This window comes from Eublepharis macularius, chromosome 17, assembly GCF_028583425.1.
Source record: "Eublepharis macularius isolate TG4126 chromosome 17, MPM_Emac_v1.0, whole genome shotgun sequence".
Taxonomy (NCBI): Eukaryota; Metazoa; Chordata; class Lepidosauria; order Squamata; family Eublepharidae; genus Eublepharis; species Eublepharis macularius.
In genome coordinates this window covers 16,171,372-16,190,524 of record NC_072806.1, presented here as the reverse complement: position 1 = coordinate 16,190,524, position 19,153 = coordinate 16,171,372, and the positions used below count along the sequence as shown (strand labels likewise).

General features: G+C 45.8%; 1 protein-coding gene across 1 annotated transcript in view; it reads left to right on the top strand.

The window, feature by feature from the left end:
- CHD5 (chromodomain helicase DNA binding protein 5) overlaps window positions 1–19,153 on the top strand; it is a 75,172-nt gene that overhangs the window by 927 nt on the left and 55,092 nt on the right. Inside the window, exons 2-6 of the mRNA XM_055001802.1 lie at window positions 4,178–4,308; window positions 14,038–14,223; window positions 15,380–15,498; window positions 16,867–17,111; window positions 18,641–18,765. Of these exons, the coding sequence (XP_054857777.1) occupies window positions 4,178–4,308; window positions 14,038–14,223; window positions 15,380–15,498; window positions 16,867–17,111; window positions 18,641–18,765 (806 nt within the window). The remainder of the gene's footprint in view (window positions 1–4,177; window positions 4,309–14,037; window positions 14,224–15,379; window positions 15,499–16,866; window positions 17,112–18,640; window positions 18,766–19,153) is intronic.

Genomic DNA, 19,153 nt, shown 5'->3' with positions numbered 1-19,153 from the left:
ATCTAAAATGGACCCCAGAATCAGTACCACCACTCCCAGTCCCTCCACCAGGGTCCAACAAAAGAATGGCCTTTACCCCATGGGATTTGGGCAAGAGCTGCTGTCCCTTTCCAGAAGCCAGCTGCCTAAGCCTCAGACAGGACATTCATAGGCAACTGCTGGTGCCAATCCGGCTGCCCCTGTCCTTGGGGTGGAGGGAGAGCATGGCTGTGAGCAATTGCCTCACCCGGCATTCTGTTGCCCATTAATTAAAGCCACCCCTGCCAGACATAGGGGCAGCAGGCCTCTTCTGTGCCCCCCCCCAACACATGCTATTCACATTCTTTATAGTCTGCCTTTCTCACTGAAGTCTCAAAGCGGATAAACAATACAACATACTATACAGTACAAACTGCAAAAGTGTGAAAGGGGGGGGGAAGCCAGAAATCCAATACAGAGTTGAAACAATGCTGAAACAGAGCATCAGCAATTTAACATGACATATTAAAACAGATCGCCTGTGAACTTGGAAGTTTCCCACCAGCCACCACTATCCTTAAAAGCTGCTGCTGTTTATTTCTGTCAAGTGCATCTTGCCGGGGCTTGCCATGAGGGCATCTCTTCCTTTACGGTGAGCACCAGCATAATTCTTGCTAGATCAGTTTCATCCGGTTTACAGCTGTGGCCTGGGCAGCGGCTGGGTGCTCACAAGCAGGCAAAGAGATGTTATAACAACAACAACAACATTCGATTTATGTACCACCCTTCAGGAAAACGTAATACGCACTCAGAGCAGTTTACAAAGTATGCCATTATTATCCCCACAACAAACACCCTATGAGGTGGGTGAGGCTGAGAGAGCTCCAGAGAGCTGTGACTAGCCCAAGGTCACCCAGCTGGTTTCAAGTGGAAGAGTGGGGAATCAAGCCCGGCTTTCCAGATTAGAGTCCTGCACTCTTAACCACTACACCAAACTGGCCCTTAGCTGTTGGGCGTTCCCAGGCCCCAACTTCCAGCAGTCTGAGATATACAGCCCTTGAACATACATGGGTGTTCTCTTTTGCACTCAGCATGAAAAAAAATTATCCCCCAAGGAAACTGGAATTGCTCGTAACATCTTGTATCAGGATGCAATCTGGGGTAGGTACCCCTCTTGGGCCCAAGTGCCCCCTCCAATAAAAGAAAGAAAGAAAATGTAGTATTTATCTATGATGATGTTGGTTTGTGGCAAACAAAGAAGGGGCATGTATTTGCTGGACATGCTTGGAGTCAGCATCTCAGGCATTCGCCGTGGACTCGGCTGGTGGCTGTGCAGGTCTGGAAGGCAATGATAGGCATAAGCCGTGCCTGTTGCTTTCTTCTCCAGTGCTGGCCCCAGCAATGGTGCCAGTGCATCGGGTGCTTGGGAGGAAATCTGGCCCTATGTGTCAAGCAAGATGGTCTGATATCTTGCGACAGGTGCATGGATCAGGGGTTGCCTATCAACCCAGTTGGTCCATTAACAGTGAAAGCCTAAGCAGAGTTGCTCCAGTCTTAGCCAATGGGCTCTGCTTAGGATTTCACTGTAAATCTGTCTCCCTTGATACATAGAATCATACGGTTGAAAGGGTCCTTGAAGGCCATCTAGTCAGCCCCTGCTCCATGAAGGAATACCAAAACTAGAGCATCCCCAACAGATGCCTTTGTGTGAAGACCTCCTGCGAATTGGTCCCGTTGTCCAAGCGTTCTCACTGTTAGGAAGTTCCTCCAAACTTTCATCTGATTCTGAAATCTGCTCTCCTGTAACTTAAGCCCAGTCGATCTAGTCTTGCTGTCTGGCACAGCAGAGAGCAAGAAGGTTTGCCTTCTTAAGGCTTGCACAGCTGGACTTTAAAAACCCATTAGCTGAGGTTGCCGTGGCGGAGATACTGCTCGGAATGCAAATAGTTAGTCTTGTCTTGTTAAAAAAAAATGTATCAGCTGCCTTGTTGGTTCAGATAAAGAGCCACTTCAGTCGCCAGCTGTGACTAACCGTGGTGGTGGCAGAGAGAGTCGTCAAGTCACAGTTGACTTATGGCGACCCCTGACGGAGTTTGCCTGGCAAGAGACTAACAGAGGTGGTTTTCAATTGCCTGTCTTTGCAACCCTGGTTTTTGTTGGAGTTCTCCCATTCCAATTCCTAACCAAGGCCGATCCTGCTTAGCTTCCGAGATCTGATGAGATCGGGCTCTCTTGGGCTATCCATGTCAGGGCCTGGTTAACAATACACCTCTGGAATCTCACAGGCTGGGCATGACATGACAAGACATCACTGTGTCCTCCCAGCTCCTTGCATAGAGCATCTAATGTTCTTTCAGAGGTATTCTGCCCCTGAAAGTGGAGGTTCTAGTTAGCTCTCATGGCTGCCTTCACTAGACCAACCTTCTATTAAGTTGTCTTTCTGCTGCCCCTGACAGCATGAATCCCATCAATTAAGTTCTCCTCCATTTGCCAACAAGCTATGATTTGACCACCCCCACGCTGGGTTGAAAGGTAGGGGTGAACAAACAGCCTCCTCCCATTTGATTCATACTTTGTCTCTGCAAATCAAGCCATTTTACTAAATAGTGGCAGGGTGGGTGGGTGGGGATCTTGGTTTATTCTGAGCAGTTCCTTGCCAAATTGGACCTGGCTGTGTTCCAGAGAACACTGGCAGCGTCATGGGGTCAGGATCCTGGGGTCTGATCTCCAAACTCCCCCCCCCCCATATCCCAAACTCACTGCTCCAAGTCTCTTTACCTGGCATTAGCCACTGCTGTGGGAGGCAAGGCTCTTTCTGTCTCACCCCTTCCTTGCCACACCTGGCAGGCTGCCAAATGGAGTTTTCTCTGGGTGCCAGGCTCCGGGCTTGCTGCCGTTGCAGTGTTCTGGGCATCAATCAGGAGAGGAGAGGGTGGAAATGATGGAGAGAAGGGAGGAAGAGGCTACGTCCACGCAGGGACCACTCTCTATGGAGCTCTTATGGCTGCTGTGAATACAGAGAGGCGTTCTCTGCAGCAATGGAGTGTCCCACACAGTAGTTTCCCCTGCACTTTCCTGGCTTCAGCCCCCCGCCCCCCACCACTGGAAGGATTTCTTAAAAAATGGGCAGTTAGGAAATAACCCCTCCAGGTGCATTGGTGGCTGGGTGTTGGTGGTAGCCATTGAACGGGGTGGGGTGGGGGGTTGGCAAAGGCGAAGGAAATGGCATCAGTGTGGGTGGGGCCTGTAAAAATGCAGACTGTCTCGTCCACAAGGTGTGCAAAGATGTTTAGGCTAGAGACTGCCCCCAAAGACCCTATCAAATCAGGTTTGGGAAAGATCAGAGCAAAATGGCAAAACCGGAATTGTGGGCGTTTATGGGAATGTCATGTGGATGCTCGAAAGGGGCTGGGTTTGGGGCAGAGATGAGATTTGAATTAGGGACTTCTCAGCTTGAGTTCTTATCTTTCGTCTGTGTAGTGCCGGTGATGTTAAGAACATTTAGACCTTAAATAATGCTTCAGGATATTCAGTTTGCTTTATGTATATTATTCAACAGTGCAATGCAGAGTTATACTCTTCTAAAGACTTGTTAGTCTATAAAAGAGCCCTGTAAGGTAGGCCATGTTGCATGTCTTGAGTAGAACAGTCAATCCTGCAGAGACAGAACAGTCAGCCTCCTCTGGAGCTGGGTGCTTTAAATGCACAGGAACCATCAGTCCATCAGTGAGTCACGTGGATACACGAAGCTGCTTTATACCAAATCAGACCATTGGTTAGTACTGTCTCCTCTGACTGGCAGTGGCTCTCCAGGATCTCAAGTGGAGGTCTTTTACATCATCTTCTACCTGATCCTTTTACCTGGAGGCACTGGGGATTGAACTTGGGACCTTCTGCCTGCTGAGGGTATCCATTACAACTGAGCTGTAGATCCTCCCCAGTTAAGGAAAAGGTAGCCTGGGAATTTCTGGTTGCTGTGTTTGCGATACTCTGATTTGGATAAGATTCCCCCCTCCCCTGCACTGCTTCCACACCTGTTGGATAATGCACTTTCAATGCTCTTTAGTGATCATTTGGAACTGGGTTTTCGTTGTGAAACAAAAAACGCATTTCTAAAGAATTGCTAAAGTGCATTGAAAGTGCATTATTCAATGTGTGTGGAAATATTCATAATGTGGATTTCTAGTTTTGTAGTTGATTTCTTTTCCTCCTCCTCTAGAAGAAGATGATGGGGTGCTGGAAGCCTTGGAGGACTTCTATCCCGAGGAGCCGGTGAACCCCCCGAAGAAGAAGAAACCCAAGAAGCTGAAGGAGAACAAGGCTTCCAAAATCAAGCGAAAGAAGAAGGAGGTAAGCTGATTTGGGTTGGCAGGCTGGGGGCTGGGAACCGCTCTTCCTGTGGGTGTTCACACAGAAGGGACCTTCCAAAGGAGAATCTCAGAACCAGCTTTTGGATCTGCTTGGCTGATGTACATTCCTGTTCCAAGACAGTCCTGTTCCAATTTGTATAGAACTTTCTAATCCAGGAGGATATAGAAGACTGGGATTAGGGGGCTGAAACCAATGGCCTGTGAGCTATCGTTGAATGTTTGTCTGAACTGTGATTTCAGTGGTAGGTCAAGATTAGGTTGAACGGGCTCAGCTGTCCTCCCTCTGGGGGCTTCCACGTGTATTTTGTTTGGACCAATGTTTATATTTAGTTATGTTTAGTTCATGAGCAAAGACAAATTTGGGGACAATTTCAACCCAGACAATAATAATAAAAATAATAACATTTGATTTATATACTGCCCTTCAGGACAACTTAACACCCATTCAGAATGGTTTACAAAGTATGTTGTTATTATCCTCAGGGCAATCACCCTGTGAGGTGGGGAGGGGGGCTGAGAGAGCTCTGAAAGTGCTGTGACTGGTCCAAGGTCACTCAGCTGGCTTCAAGTGAAGGAGTGGGGAATCAAACCTGGCTCTCCAGATTAGAGTCCTGCCTCTCTTAACCACTACACCAAACTAGCAAGCTTCATGACAGAGTGGGGATTTGAACCTGGCTCTCCCAGATCTTAATCCACTCCACTGCACTGGCTTTTTAAGTTTCAGACAAAACTAGTCTTATTTTCCCAAGCCTTTCATTGATTTTTTAAAACCTGCCTAACCATTATTTGCTGCTGTTCTGAAACGTTTCAACTCGTTTGGGTGCACGCTGATGTCTGGTTTATATTTATTTTATATTTGCACTGTATTTTAATTTGTTTTTAACTGTAGGTTGTTAGTAGCTGCTTCCAGAAGGATAGCTGAACATACGTGATGGAAATATTTTGCATAAATAGATAATGTTCAATGGATGTTCAACAGATGCGTTGAATTGCCCTGGGCAGGTGCTCACAAACATTATAGCCAGCTGCAAAACTATACATTAAGTTTCAAGGGCCTCAGAAGCTAGTAAAGTGTCTCTAGGATGCATCTGGTACATTTTTACGCTGCCATTTCTCTAAGAAACTCAGGGTAAGATATATGGTTGTAAAATACCTGAAGATTTTGAAGCCATGAGGGAAAATATATGCAATATTTACTTTCCTGTCAAACCTATGCTTCATATACTTGGTGAGGAGAATTTTTACCTCAGAGTAGAGGAAGGTCAGCCCAATCCACCTCAAACAATTGATAAAGTGCATTGAAAGTGCATTATCCAACGTGTGCGGAATCAGCAATCTATTTTACCTCTCAGTTCCATCCTGTCAGCACTGTTTTATTTACCCAGCCTACCAAATCAGCCCATCACAGCTCCCCTTGGTGGCAAGAGGGGGGATAAATATTTAGTCAGGAGAAACTACATATTGAAAACAAAACAGCTGGGTTGAGATGTGGGGAAAAGCCAGCATGGCCTTGCCATCTGGGCTACTGCCAACCCCCAGGCAATGGGAAAGGTTTGTTTTCACCAGCTGCTTAAAGAATTGGTCAAGTAGGCCCCTTGGTGTCTTTTTAGACTTCCCCAATTTTCTGTCTCCGTGTAGCATGGCTTAGATGGGAAAGAAACTCCTAGCTTAGTGTCCTTCCATATGTATACGGAACCTCCCCCCCTCCAATCCATTAAATTTATTAATAAATTCCTCTTGTCACACTAGGCAGATTATTCATTTCATGAGTTTTAACTTCTAGTTTGTAATATGTGGAAAAAAGCAACTCAGACTCAGGCCACGTACATTGAAACCCGCTCCTTGAAATGAGCCCAGGAACACACAGGGAGCATAACTAGGTGTGCCATCTTGTCTGTCAGCAGGAATTTGGGGCACTTCTCTCCTCCCCATTTTATGCTCACAACAACCCTGTGAGTTAGGCAAGGTCACTGAAAGTGAGTGGTTGAAGCCTTTATGACAAAGTGGAGCTTCGAATCCAGGGCTCTGCAGTTGCAGTCTAATTCTCTAGCCCCAGGGCTCATTTTGAAGGGGAACATGCAGGAACGCAGTTCCGGTAGTTCTCCAAAGAGGTCACATATCAGTGGCCCTGCCCACCTGATTTTTGGCCATTTTGGGCCCTTTTCGGCTTGGATTTGGCCCAAAATGTCCAGGATTGGGCCTAAAACAGCCAGGACCGGGTCTCTGATGGGTGGTGGATCACTCTCCCACTCAGCAGCAGCCCAATTCTGACCATTTTGGGCCCCTTTTCGGCCATTTTCAACCCCTTTCTGCCATTTTGGGCCCAATTTCGGCCCTGAATAGCCAGGATTGGGTCCAAAACAGCCAGGATAGGTGATGTCAGGGTGTGTGGCATATGTAGATCAGTTATGCTAATGACACACTTCCAGAGATGTCAAGGGGTGTGGCATATGCGAATGAGTTGTGCTAATGAGTTCCTCCAGCTCTTTTTCTACGAAATGACCCCTGTCTAGCCCCTACTTTAAATTTAGTTGGGTGGTCTAGAGGGCACAGTGGTTTGGGAGGAACCCCTCCCACCACACAAGTCATGGTCACGTTCCTTTGACAGTCAAGAAGGAGGCAGAGCTTGCCAATTTGGATCCAGATTAAATCTGAGCTTGTGAAATGAAGTCTCCTTGCTAAGTAACCCAGCTGCCTCGTTTAAACACACTGATGTTTCTTGATACTCATCAAGTACAGCCCCATGTAAAACGCATTGCTGTAGTCCTGCCTAGCGGACAGAGTAGCATTCAATCAAGGCTTTTGCCAAATGAGTGTCAGTTGGGATTTGAAAGTAAGAGCAGACACGCAGAAAACAAGAACAGACTTGCAAAAGGAAAGTGTGGGGAAAGGACCTTCACACTGCCGTGTTTTGTGATTCTCACGAAGGAGGCAGTTTGGCGCTGTCTCTATCCTGATCTTCCCCTCCGGATCCCACAGACTTCACTCTGTGAAGCTTCATCTGCAATGCAGCGCCTCATTTTCAGTTTGTCCCTGGTGAGTAGCAGTAAATCTTGGCAGCCTGCTGCATACCAACTGTACAGTCTCTGGATGGTCCGTGGAAGGGAGGGAGTGGATGGAAGTGACTGTGGGAGATACTAAAAAGAGCCTAAAAGAGTCCTAAAAAGAGCACCCCATTCACCGAATGCTGGTGGCTTTTTCATGGGATTTCCGACATCTCTGTTTCTAAAATAGATGCAGGCAGTTTTGCTTCCATTTTCGTGGCGCTGTGAAAACTGCCTGCATCTGTTTTGCAGAGATGTCGGAAATCCCATGAAAAAGCCACAAATGCGTGGTGAGTGGGGTGCTCTTTTTAGGAAGTGTGGAAATGGCCACTCTTTTGAGAGAGTGGACTTATGGGCAGGCCTGTGAGGACTCCATGCTCAGCGTTCAGCTTTGTGAGAATTGCCACTGTCATTTGTTCAAGTTTCTAGCCCTTATGGCATTGGTGTGCCTTGGAAGTCTGTGAGTATTGCCTGGAATTTCAGAAGCCAGCACTGAATGGGGTGGGGGAAAAGTGGAATAATGTTTTCGGAGGTTGGAGGTGGGGTTTCAGTGCTCTGAAGAGCTTCTATCTGCTTTTTGTAACTGTCAAAAGAAAATAAATTATGCCCAATAAGTAAACATTTATGCAAATGTAGGATTTCCTAGGCAAAGGCAGGCGCCTGATGCGTATACACACACAGACCTTTAACACCACACTGAACCATACCTCTACAGCATACGACAATTGCCCAGAAACTTCAGGGTTGAATGCTTTAACTGTTGCAGGAACATATTGTCCTCCTCATAGAGGACAATAGAATCTCAAAATAGCCTTCCCAGTACTCATGGCTGATCTTACAGCAGAATTTAAATGTACCTTCCAAGAACGATTCACTTGAAATATAACTCCTAGATACTTAAATTACTCTACTTGCTCCATAGACTGCCCTGCTACTGTCCACTTATATTTCCTCATCCGTCGCTTTTTGCTAAAAAGAAGAACCTTTGACTTAGAAACATTAATAGTTAGGTCCTCTTTAGACCAATACTCGGAGAAGGAGCGGATAAGTTTACGAAAGCTGACCACAGATCTTGGAAGGAGGGCTGTGTCATCCACGGACAGAAGACACGGCAATTTAACATGAGTTAGATAAGGCAAATGGAATTCGTCTCTGGAAATATGGGAGCTTAAATCATTAATGTACAAATTTAACAACATCCTTGTTGTTACACCCTTGCTTCTCACTCCTTCCTTCAATGCTATAGCTCTGGTCAGTTCACCGGATGGACCACATCGTACTTGAGCTGTAGGCTGATCATATAGTTGTTGAATCAAAAATAAAAGACACTTGTGAATAGACGATTTCTTCAGCTTATCACATAATTGCTGCCTGGGTGCAGAGACAGCTCTGAGGTCCATAAACAACAACAACAACAACAACAACAACATTCAATTTATATACCGCCCTTCAGGACAACTTAATGCCCACTCAAAGTGGTTTACAAAGTATGTCATTACTTTGTTCTGTACTGTACTTTGTACATTACTGTAAAGTCTACTGTAAAGTACTTTGTACATTACTGTAAAGTCCACAGCCAGCGGGCCCTCCTTTGAGCTGGTATATTTATCTACCATAAACTGTAGAGTATGACAATGATCAACTGCACTAATAACTCTATGGAATCCATCTTGCTCTTATCCCAAGATAGCTTTATCTGGTATCCTTGATAATCATTTCTTGTAAAGCAGGGAAGCATGTAACTTGCCCACCACTGACAACAGACTTACAGGGCAGTAGTTACATGAATCTGTTGGACCACTTTTTTTTGTAAATAGCAACTGTTATTGCATGTCACCAAGAGGTATGCATAATGCCTGTCTTATTACTCTGCATAAAAATAGGAGCCAATATATTGTCTCACCAATCAGCATTTACTTTAAATAACTTTGGAGGCACCGGATCAGATCCTGGGGCTTTGCTGGATTACTTTTGGAAAATGAATGATTTCACTTCTGAAACTGCAAGTGGAGGCCAATTCTATATTTCTTGGGAGAACATAGATTGGACTATACTACTGTCAGCAAATGATGTAGCAAAGAAAGCCTTAAAATGGTCTTCCCAGCATCTAGCGAATAATGACAGATAATATTAATGGACCACTATTAAAGTTCCTTCACAATATCTTGGGAACTCGTGTGTCAGGAATAGCTTTGAGAGCCGAGATCGAGGAGATGTCTTATGAAGTGAAGGCTTGGCAGAGAGCATTTCACTTAAAAATTAGCATCTTTAAACCAGAACCAGGGAGGGGTGTGCGCCTGAAAAAGATTCGGGTTTCCCGCTTTGGGTTTACCGGCAAGCCACTTCGGGATTCTGGTGTTTAAACAGCTTCGGTATGCTCCATAAAGATTCGGAAACTCAAAGCAACACTTTTCTTGTCCCTTGCAAGTGGTGAGGAAAGCGTTGCTTCAAACGCTCCATGGCTTTCTTCACCTGATGGGAGGGGGAGGTGAAGAAAATGTGGGACGTTTGAAGCAACACTTTTCTCACTGCTTGCAAATGGCAAGAAAAGTGTTGTTTTCAAACTTCCTGCCCTGCCACTCCGCCCCCATGGGAAAATGCAATACAAACAGCTAGAAAAGTGCTGCCGCTTTACCCAAAGCTTCCCAAAGCAATACAAATCGCTCAGCAATGCTGAGGCTGATTTGGGAATCCTGAATCTTTCCAAACCCAAAGTGCACATCCCTAGAACCAAGTCTTCTTGGATTAGTTATGCTGGATCGTCATGTGAGTCATTGGGGTAAATATTTGGAATACAAATTAACATGTTTGGGCATCACTCATGAGATGATAGAAACTATGAGTAGTAGTGAATTGAATAAGTTAATCAAAAGACGTTCGAGAGATCTTGATTATAATTAACTGTTGGTTAGAACTTGCAGAGTATGCTCTTCTCTTTCAGTTGTTACCCCTCCTCTGATGAAAATATCAAATTATTTGTTTGAGTTAACTCCCCAAAGTATAGAAAGGCATTTTTGCTTGCACTTTTGAATGCCTTTTCATTGGCAGTGTCGTTGGGCAGGATTTGTGGTATTCCATACTCAACACTCTGTGGATGTGGTACTAACCGAATTAATGCTATAGATCATGTTCTTTTGGAGTGTTCTGAATTTTTAGATTGGAGACCTAAACTTATTCTTCCTCCGTTTAAGCAGGATTTTATTTCTCTTGAAGCTAAATCTTCTTGGCTATTAAGAGTTTGAGATAAACAAGTAACGTTGTGTGTAGCTAAATCTTTGGCAGCTGTAATAAAATCACGTTGTAACTGTGGCAGTAAACTCTAGGTTTACCTTTAAGTAGGTGATAGCTTACTGTTTATGACTTTGGCTGTGGAAACAGTAATGAAGAAGAAGATCCTTTAACATGGGTTATATACTCTCGGTAGACCCTGGAAGCAAATTAAAAGAAATGTCAGCAGTTTTATCTTTTTCTGATTTTGGAGGTCCTTGATGCTGCTTGCACATGTGTGCGCTACAGCCTTGTATTTATCCCATGAACCGAAGTGTTTGCTTCTGCACCTGCTTGCTCATCTTTCACCTGGACAAACCAGGCAGTCATTGGCAGCCTGCCGAGTTGCCAGCTATGATGATGCAGCCACATGCAGGGACTGCTTCTGTCTGTGCTTTGGAAAAGGATGGGGGCTGAAATGTTGGGTGCTTTGTTGTTGTTAAGCCAAGAGAATCTGGAGATTCTCGGCTGTCGATCCTTTCAAGCTGTCTGGGTTGGTTCCGGCATGTATGGGGCATCACTCAGTTTCCCACTGCTGATTTCCTTGCACAACTTTTGCACATTGTACAAAATAAATGGAATTCTGGGCTGTACCCCTTCAGATTCATTTACGGCACTATTGCCTGTCATGTCCACAAGCTGAGACAGTCAGTAATGTTTGGTGCTGTGGGCTGGGAGAACAGCTACCTCACCCCCACCAACCAGCTAGGCATTTAGTTTGCTTGAAGTTGTGGGCAACGAGGAGAAAAAATGTTGATGTGCTACTGGTTAAATTTTCAAGTGGTAGCACAGTGGTTAAGTGGTTGGGTTGTGCATCCGGACTCTGCTGGTTTGAATCCCACTTCTTCCCTAAGCTTAGCAGGTGGCCTTCGGTAAGCCACTCTTCCCAGCCCCAGTTCCCCAGCTGTATTGTGAGGATAATAATGACACTGATTTTGTTCACCACTCTGAATGGGGCACTAATCTGTCTAGAAGAGCAGTATATAAGTGCAGTTGTTGTTCATAGAATCATAGGGCTGGAAGGGATCCCCAGGGTCATCTAGTCTAACCTCCTGCACAATGCAGGAAATTCACAACTACGTTCCCTCCTGCACTCCCAGTGACCCCTACTCCATGCCCAGAAGATGGCAAGACACCGTCAGGATCCCTAACCTCCCAAACAATAGCACAGCATCTAACAACATGTGGATCAAGGCTGGCCTGAGACATGCCGAAGCCCTAAGTGACATCAAGTTTAAGAGACCCCTTTAATTACCAAAAAATGGTAATTTATTAATTTACTCTTTTTTGGCACCTTCTGGTTTTCAAAATATTTCTGCACAGGCACATCTGAAAAATGGGGAATGGCTGTGGATATATTTCTTTTCTCTTGGCCCCAAATCCTCCTTCCAGTTTGTGAGAATTAATTTGCTTCAGCTCCGCTGGTTTGGCAGCCAAATGCATTTGCTAGTTGTCCTCAATTGAGTTCCCAACAGCAGAACCGATAGGAGATGTATTTACATAAAACAACCAGCCTGTGGTTTGAATGTGAACATATGTAGATAGAGGTCCTTGTTGGAGATAGAGGCAGAAGGGGAGATGGGATTTCAGCCGGTTCTGCAGGAATTACCATGGCAACCAATTATTCAGGCCAAAATTATAACTGTTTATATCTCCGGTGAAAGGCGGGAGTCCAATTCCCTCCTCCCCTCCGTTTTTTATTATTAAACGGAAAACTTGAAGGACCAAAACTCATTAGCAGCTGGTGGGGGACAAAGCACTTCTCCCTCTCGAGTTAGAATGTTTTATTTGGGGGATTTAAACAAAATGTGAAAATCCATCTGGCCATGACATGAGGCGGCTTGGGAAGTCCTAACATGGTGGTGTGGAGACTACACATGCACACACGTACACATCTGCACAAAAATTGGTGATAGTAAGAAAATTCCAGCAGGAAGTTTGCTGACAGGTCAGCGGTCATGTTCAGAAATGACAGGATTTATCCAGTAAATGTGAATCTAGAACTGGGAAAATGAACTGAAGCACAAAGAAGATGAGGGAGCCGACATTTGGGGGCTGATAGTTTTTTCCGCAATAAGAACATAAACTAGATCTGGGCCGATTCCAGACGACTAACCTGAAGGCGCTGCATGCCGCCGTGTTCCAGATTGCGACGGGGAAAACGCGAAATACCGCGTTTTCTTGCGCGAGTTTGGCGTGACGTCGCGCAAAACTCGCGCGAGAAAACGCAATATTTCGCGTTTTCCCCGTCGCGATCCGGAACATGGCGGCATGCAGCGCCTTCAGGTTAGTCGTCTGGAATCGGCCCAGATCTGGGTCACTCTAGACCTGAGCTCTTAAAACATTGAGACAGGACCCACAGGTGGGTCATGCAGCTAGGGTTGTCAGACCCCTGGTGGGCGATCCCCTGCCTTTGTTTCCCACTGCCTTCCAGATTGATAGCGGTAGAAAAATAATTTTTAAAAATGGTTTTTAGGCCAATGGTGTGATGTCACTTGTAGGAAAGCAGCAGAAGTGACATCACGCCTCTCAAGGAACCACCTGAAACTCTATGGTCAAACACTAGAGTTTTTGGTAATTCCGAGAGAGGACTGACATAATTTCTGAAGTGACATCATGCTGTTGCTGACACGCTCCTGCCCCATATTCCCACCCACTCATTTCCCCTACATAGAACCCCTCTTGCTGAGCTGCCGTTTTTACTGCTTTTTGGAAGAACCTGCCGCCAGCAAAGGTTCCACACCTTCCGCCTCTGCTCACTCACAGTGAAAGGAGCAGCAGGATGGTGAGACGAAGGTGGGGGCACTTGAAACATGATATCAGAAGATCCGTAACCAAGGTTGGTGCAACCCAACCCTTCTTGGTCATGGCATCAAAACTCTGGAACTCTCTGTCCCCTTCAGTTGCCATCTTGCACCAATAGGTGAAGACTTTTTGTTTTGTTTTGCCTGATGTTTCCTCAGTAATCTCTCCTTCCTACTCTGTGTTTTAATTGTCATTTTAATGAATGTTTATATTATTGTATTGTATATGCCTTTTAACTTGGTTTTAATTGTTTTAGTGATGTGGGTTTTTTTGTTTGTTTTAATGGTTTTTAAGATGTGTTTTTATTATGCATGTTCTTACGATGATGATGAAAGCATAAAGACGGTATAAATTCTGCAAATAAATAAAAACATTAATAATTACATCTCATCCTGTACTTGCCACATTACATGGCTTCTTGATCTGCAGTTCCTCCCCTCTCCCTGCAAACCTAGGATCCACTCATTGCGTCTGTAGAAGTGAGCCCCTGAAAATTTAATCCTGGAATAACATTTCACGAGTCTTTAAGGTGCCACAAAACTCCTGTTTATCGTCTTTCTAGGATATACATGTTTGTATTTCTTGAAATGCAGGGGTGCCTCGATGACGAAATCTCAGAAAATGAGGAGGAGCTGCTGGGAGAAAAGTCGGACAGTGAAGGCAGTGATTATTCCCCCAACAAAAAGAAGAAGAAGAAGCTGAAAGAAAAGAAGGAGAAAAAAGCCAAACGGAAAAAGAAAGAGGACGAAGAGGACGAGAATGAAGATGGAGGTTTAAAGGTATATGTCGATGTGAGAAGTCTTAAGTTATGCTATTCTGCAGTTTCTTGCCACGGGGACAGAGAGGGAATGAAATCCATCTCTATACTACAGAGCAGAGGCCCCTAATCTTGTTGAACCAGTGGGCACTTAACAAAAATTTAGAACAGGTAGTGTGCACAAAATGGCTGCCATGGGAGCGGCATCTAATTGCAAAACATTAGGAGGTTCCTCGGAATGTTAGGAAGTTCCAAGCTGAGCATTGTCCTATGATAAAGATAGCTGTTTCCAAATGAGCGCTCTCTGAAGACTTAAAGGAGAGGCCTCCTCGACAATTTTGAAGCACTTCAATGAAAGGGAGGAGAGCCAGGATTGGCTTTTTGCTTTGGAATGGTACTTTTGAGGAAGAAGCAAGCAAGTACTCCAGAAATGTGGGGGTAGCCATAATGCCCACAGGTAGCATGGCAGGAATAACTGCTACAGAGCAAAGGCTCTGGACATAGGGTTGCCAACTCCAGGCTGGGAAATTCCCAGTGATTTCGGGGTGGAGCCTGGGGAGGATGGGGTTTGGGGAGGGGACGGACCTCATTGGGGTATAATGCCAGAGTCCACCCTTCAAAGCTTCCATTTCTTCTCTGCCATCTGGAGATCAGTTGTAATTCCGGGAGATCTCCAGGCCCCACCTAGAAGTTGGCAACCTGACCTGGATGCATTGGGGCTGTGCATAGTCTCTAGAATCGAGACATTTCCTGTGCATCAGGAATCGTCTTTGCACGGTGCTTGGTGCCATCGCTCTCCTAGTTTGCTGCCCACGTTCTTCAAAGCAATTTGTCAAATGCTCTGGTTTGGAGACGGCGGAGGAGTATCCAAAAGCATAAATTCAGCAATCACAATGTGCAAAAATGCTGCTCTAAGTGAACTTTTTGGGGATGCTGGCGAAAAGAATGCAGGAACTTTGTCTGCCTCTTAGGGCTGCTGTGAGAAGTTGCCCTGTTATCTAGCAGCGATGGGGCATGTCGCCCGTCTTGCTTTGCTCTGCCTTTGAAACTGCAGGATTAGATCTCCAAACTGTGTCTGGGATTTGGGGGGGGGGCTCTCTAGGCAGAGCACCTTGTTGTAGTGGCTCAGCGCAGCTGCCCTGTCACGATTTGCCCCTCTGCTCTTTGCCTTCCTGTAGGAGCCCAAGACCTCGGCTCAGCTCATGGAAGAGTGGGGCTTAGATGATGTAGACTACGCTTTTTCTGAAGAAGACTATCACATGCTGACGAACTACAAGGCTTTTAGCCAGTTTCTTCGGTAGGCAAGGCCAGTTAATGGCTGTGTGTGTGCATGACTTGGTGGTGTTCTGGATCTCTCTTCACAGAGGGGATAGAACTGTCAGCTAGTAGCCGGAGTAGGTACATGTGGTGGTGGAGAGTGCCCTCAAGCCACAGATAACTCATGGCGAGCCCTGATGGAGTTTTCATGGCAAGAGACTAACAGAGGTGGTTTGCCATTGCCTGCCTCTGCACCCCTGGTCTTTGCTGGAAGCCTCCCATCCAGTTACTAACCAAGGCCGACCCTGCTTAGCTTCTGAGATCTGACGAGATCAGGCTCATCTGGGCCATTCAGGTCAGGGCAAGTAGGTATATAGAGCCACCTTATTCAGAGGCAGTATACATTGGAAAACTGCCTATGCGTAGGTATGGTTTTGTGTAATAGAGATGCGCTGTTCCTCTTGTTGATAGCCGAATCCATGAAACAAGTTCTAGGGGAACCCTCACATTTGCAGAAAAATTTTACTTAAAAAACTTTTTAGAGAGTAACCCCCTCAAAGTTAATATAAACATTTGCACATGTACACAAGCCATAGAAAAATGGCCTTTAGGTTTCATTCTGGCTTGCTTTAGCTACCCAAAATGGAGCACGAGAACTGTAGGAAGGTACAGAATTGACAATGGCAAGAAGGAGTTGAATAGCAGCTGTCTGTGTTGGAATGAGGAGCCGCTGTTCTTATTCCTTGTTACAGTACAGCGCCAGAGCCATAGAATCCGAAAAAAGGGAAATGGAACCCAACAGAAATAGAATCCAAAAAGTGTGCCGTTAACTCTGTGTCTAGTTTAATCCATTAAAAATGTCAGTCAGCCTCAAGGCATTTACTTCCTCCCAAAGCCCTGGTGATGAGTGCCTTTATATAGCTTAGGCTTTGTTAGCTACAGTGATGGTGGAGAGTGCCCTCAAGTCATAGCTGACTTATGGCGACCCCCTGCTGGGGTTTTCCAGGCAGGAGACTAGCAGGTTTGCCAATCAATCAATCAATCAATCAATCAATCAATCAATCAATCAATCAATCAATCAATCAATCAATCAATCAATCAATCAATCAATCAATCAATCAATCAATCAATCAATCAATCAATCAAAAGAGTTTTTTATCTATAGCCATAGACCGTCACAATTCACCAAACATCGACTACAGCAAGTTTGCCATTGTCTGCCTCTGCAAGCCTGGTCTTCATTGGAGGTCTCCCATCCAATTACTAACCAAGACCGATCCTGTTTAGCTTCCGAGATCTGATGAGATTGGGCTTGCCTGGGACATATACAGATGTGTATTAATTAACAGTGCTGAGCAACGTGGATGGATGAGCCCTTTGACCTGCTAGCTTCCTTTTTCTTCCCTAGACCTCTGGTTGCCAAGCGGAATCCCAAAATCCCGATGTCCAAGATGATGACCGTTCTGGGAGCCAAGTGGCGGGAGTTCAGTGCCAATAACCCCTTCAAAGGCAGTTCGGCAGCGGCAGCGGCAGCCGCCGTGGCTGCAGCTGTTGAGACGGTGGCCATTGCTCCGGCGCCACTTTCTACCAGCATGCCGCAACCACTGCTGCCCCAGCCTGCCATCAGGAAAGCCAAAACCAAGGAGGGCAAAGGTAACGGAGTCAAGGGAAGAGGAGCACATTGGTGCAGGGCTGGTTTGCAAAAGCATGCGGGATGTTGCTGATTCTGAGAGGTGGAGCTACGGCTCGGGTAGAGCATCTGCTTGGCGTGCAGAAGGCCTCATATCCAGTCCCGGATGTATCCAGGTAGAAAAAAGAAAAGAATAAGTGATGAAAAAGCCTGAGAGTTTAGAGCGCTTCTCCCAGTCAGAGTAGAAAGTGCTGACTCTGATTAACTCTTTGTAAGACAGCTTCATACATTTGCATGCACAGCTAGGGATTGAACCCGGGGTCTTCACCATGTAGAACTAGTGCTCGAATTCAGTAGAAGGCACCTTCATACCCCTCGCTGTATGGGTTGCCTTTGAGGAACTTTGACCCTGCTGGTGGCTTTTCTGCAGTGAGAAAATGGCAGGGGAGGAAAAGGTTGAAGGCTTTCCCTTCCCACCTTCTCTTCCATGGTAAATCAATGCCAATTAATGTCATAAGAAGTGTTTTCCCCTCTTCTTGAGGAAAAATACAAGCTGTTCATGAGCAATTTTTTTCCAGCAAAAGGAGGAAAGAGTTAAGATAATCCTTTGCATCCACAACTTAATGAAGCAATCACGGCAGCTATATTTGTAACAGACACCCCCTACCCCCAAAATGAGAATGTCTTGTGCCCTTGAACAGAGAAGGGGCAGAGGAGGGAGAAGGGAACCTAAAAGATAAGAAACAACAACAACATTCGATTTATATACTGCCCTTCAGAACAACCACTCAGGGCAGTTTACAAAGTGTGTTAATATTATCCTCACAATAATCACCCTGTGAGGTGGGTGGGCTGAGAGAGCTCTGAAAGAGCTGTGACTGACCCAAGTTCACCCAGCTGGCTTCAAGCGGAGGAGTGGGGCATCAAACCTGGCTCTCCAGATTAGAGTCCTGCTGCTCTTAGCTGCTACACAAAACTGGTTCTCAAGTACAAAAGAACTGTAAGGTGTAGCTGAACTCTCCAATACTAGCCGTGCCTTGTATGTCGGGCTGACCCCAGCTGCCAGTTCTGAGCAGCCCTGCAAATAAGATCCACAGAAGTGAAACAGCCGATGTGGAGATCTTGGGCATGTGGTGGGTTCACTTGAGTTTGGTGGGAACTGGAAAACAGTGCGTAGAATAAGAAAAAGTGGAGCCCAAGAACAGTTTGATCATTTGATTCTGTGGCATGGATCTGTTTATTTATTTCGTTTGTACCCAGCCTTTGTCCCCATTGGGGGCCCAAAGTGGCTTACATCGTTTTCCCCTTCTTTTTTTCCCCTCACAACAACCCGATGAGGTAGGTTAGGCTGAGAGGGTGTGACTGGCCCAAGTAATCCAGCAAACTTCCATGGCAGAATGGGAATTTGAACCTGGGATCCTGAAATCCTGGTCCACTGCTCTAGTCACTACACCCTGCTGCCTCTCTGTTTTGATAAGAAGACTCTTGCTGGCGGTGCCAGTAGGGTGGTGGTGGTGTGACTTCAGTGTGAGCCATCTCTCTTTTCCTCCAGGTCCTGGCGTGCGGAAGAAAATTAAGAGCACCAAAGACAGCAAGAAAAAAGGAAAAGGGAAGAAAGTTGCTGGCCTGAAATTCCGCTTTGGGGGGATTGCCAATAAAAGGAAAAAAGGCTCCTCAGTAAGCAAGTGCCTCCTGCTCTTGGGGTTGCCGCTTCTCACAGTTGTCAATCTTATTTGTCACAAGTCAGGGCCTGAAATCCAGACTTGGCTACCTTAACTGTCAGACAGCTTTGGCTGCGACCCAGGCTGTGCTAAGAAAAAGCTCAAGTCTTTGCAACTGAGCAACTTCCATTTTGGTTGTTGTGGGTTTTCCGGGCTGCAAACTTCCATTTTGTTTTAATGGAAACCTGAGATTCTGCATGCCCAGTACATTATGTCCTTTGTCCAACTGTATCTTTCTCTGCCTTTGGGTCCCTAGTTCTCAGCCCACTGTTAGATCAGTCCCTCTCCTCCTTAGGGTTGCCAGCCTCCAGGCGGTAGCTGAAAATCTCCAGGAATTACAATTG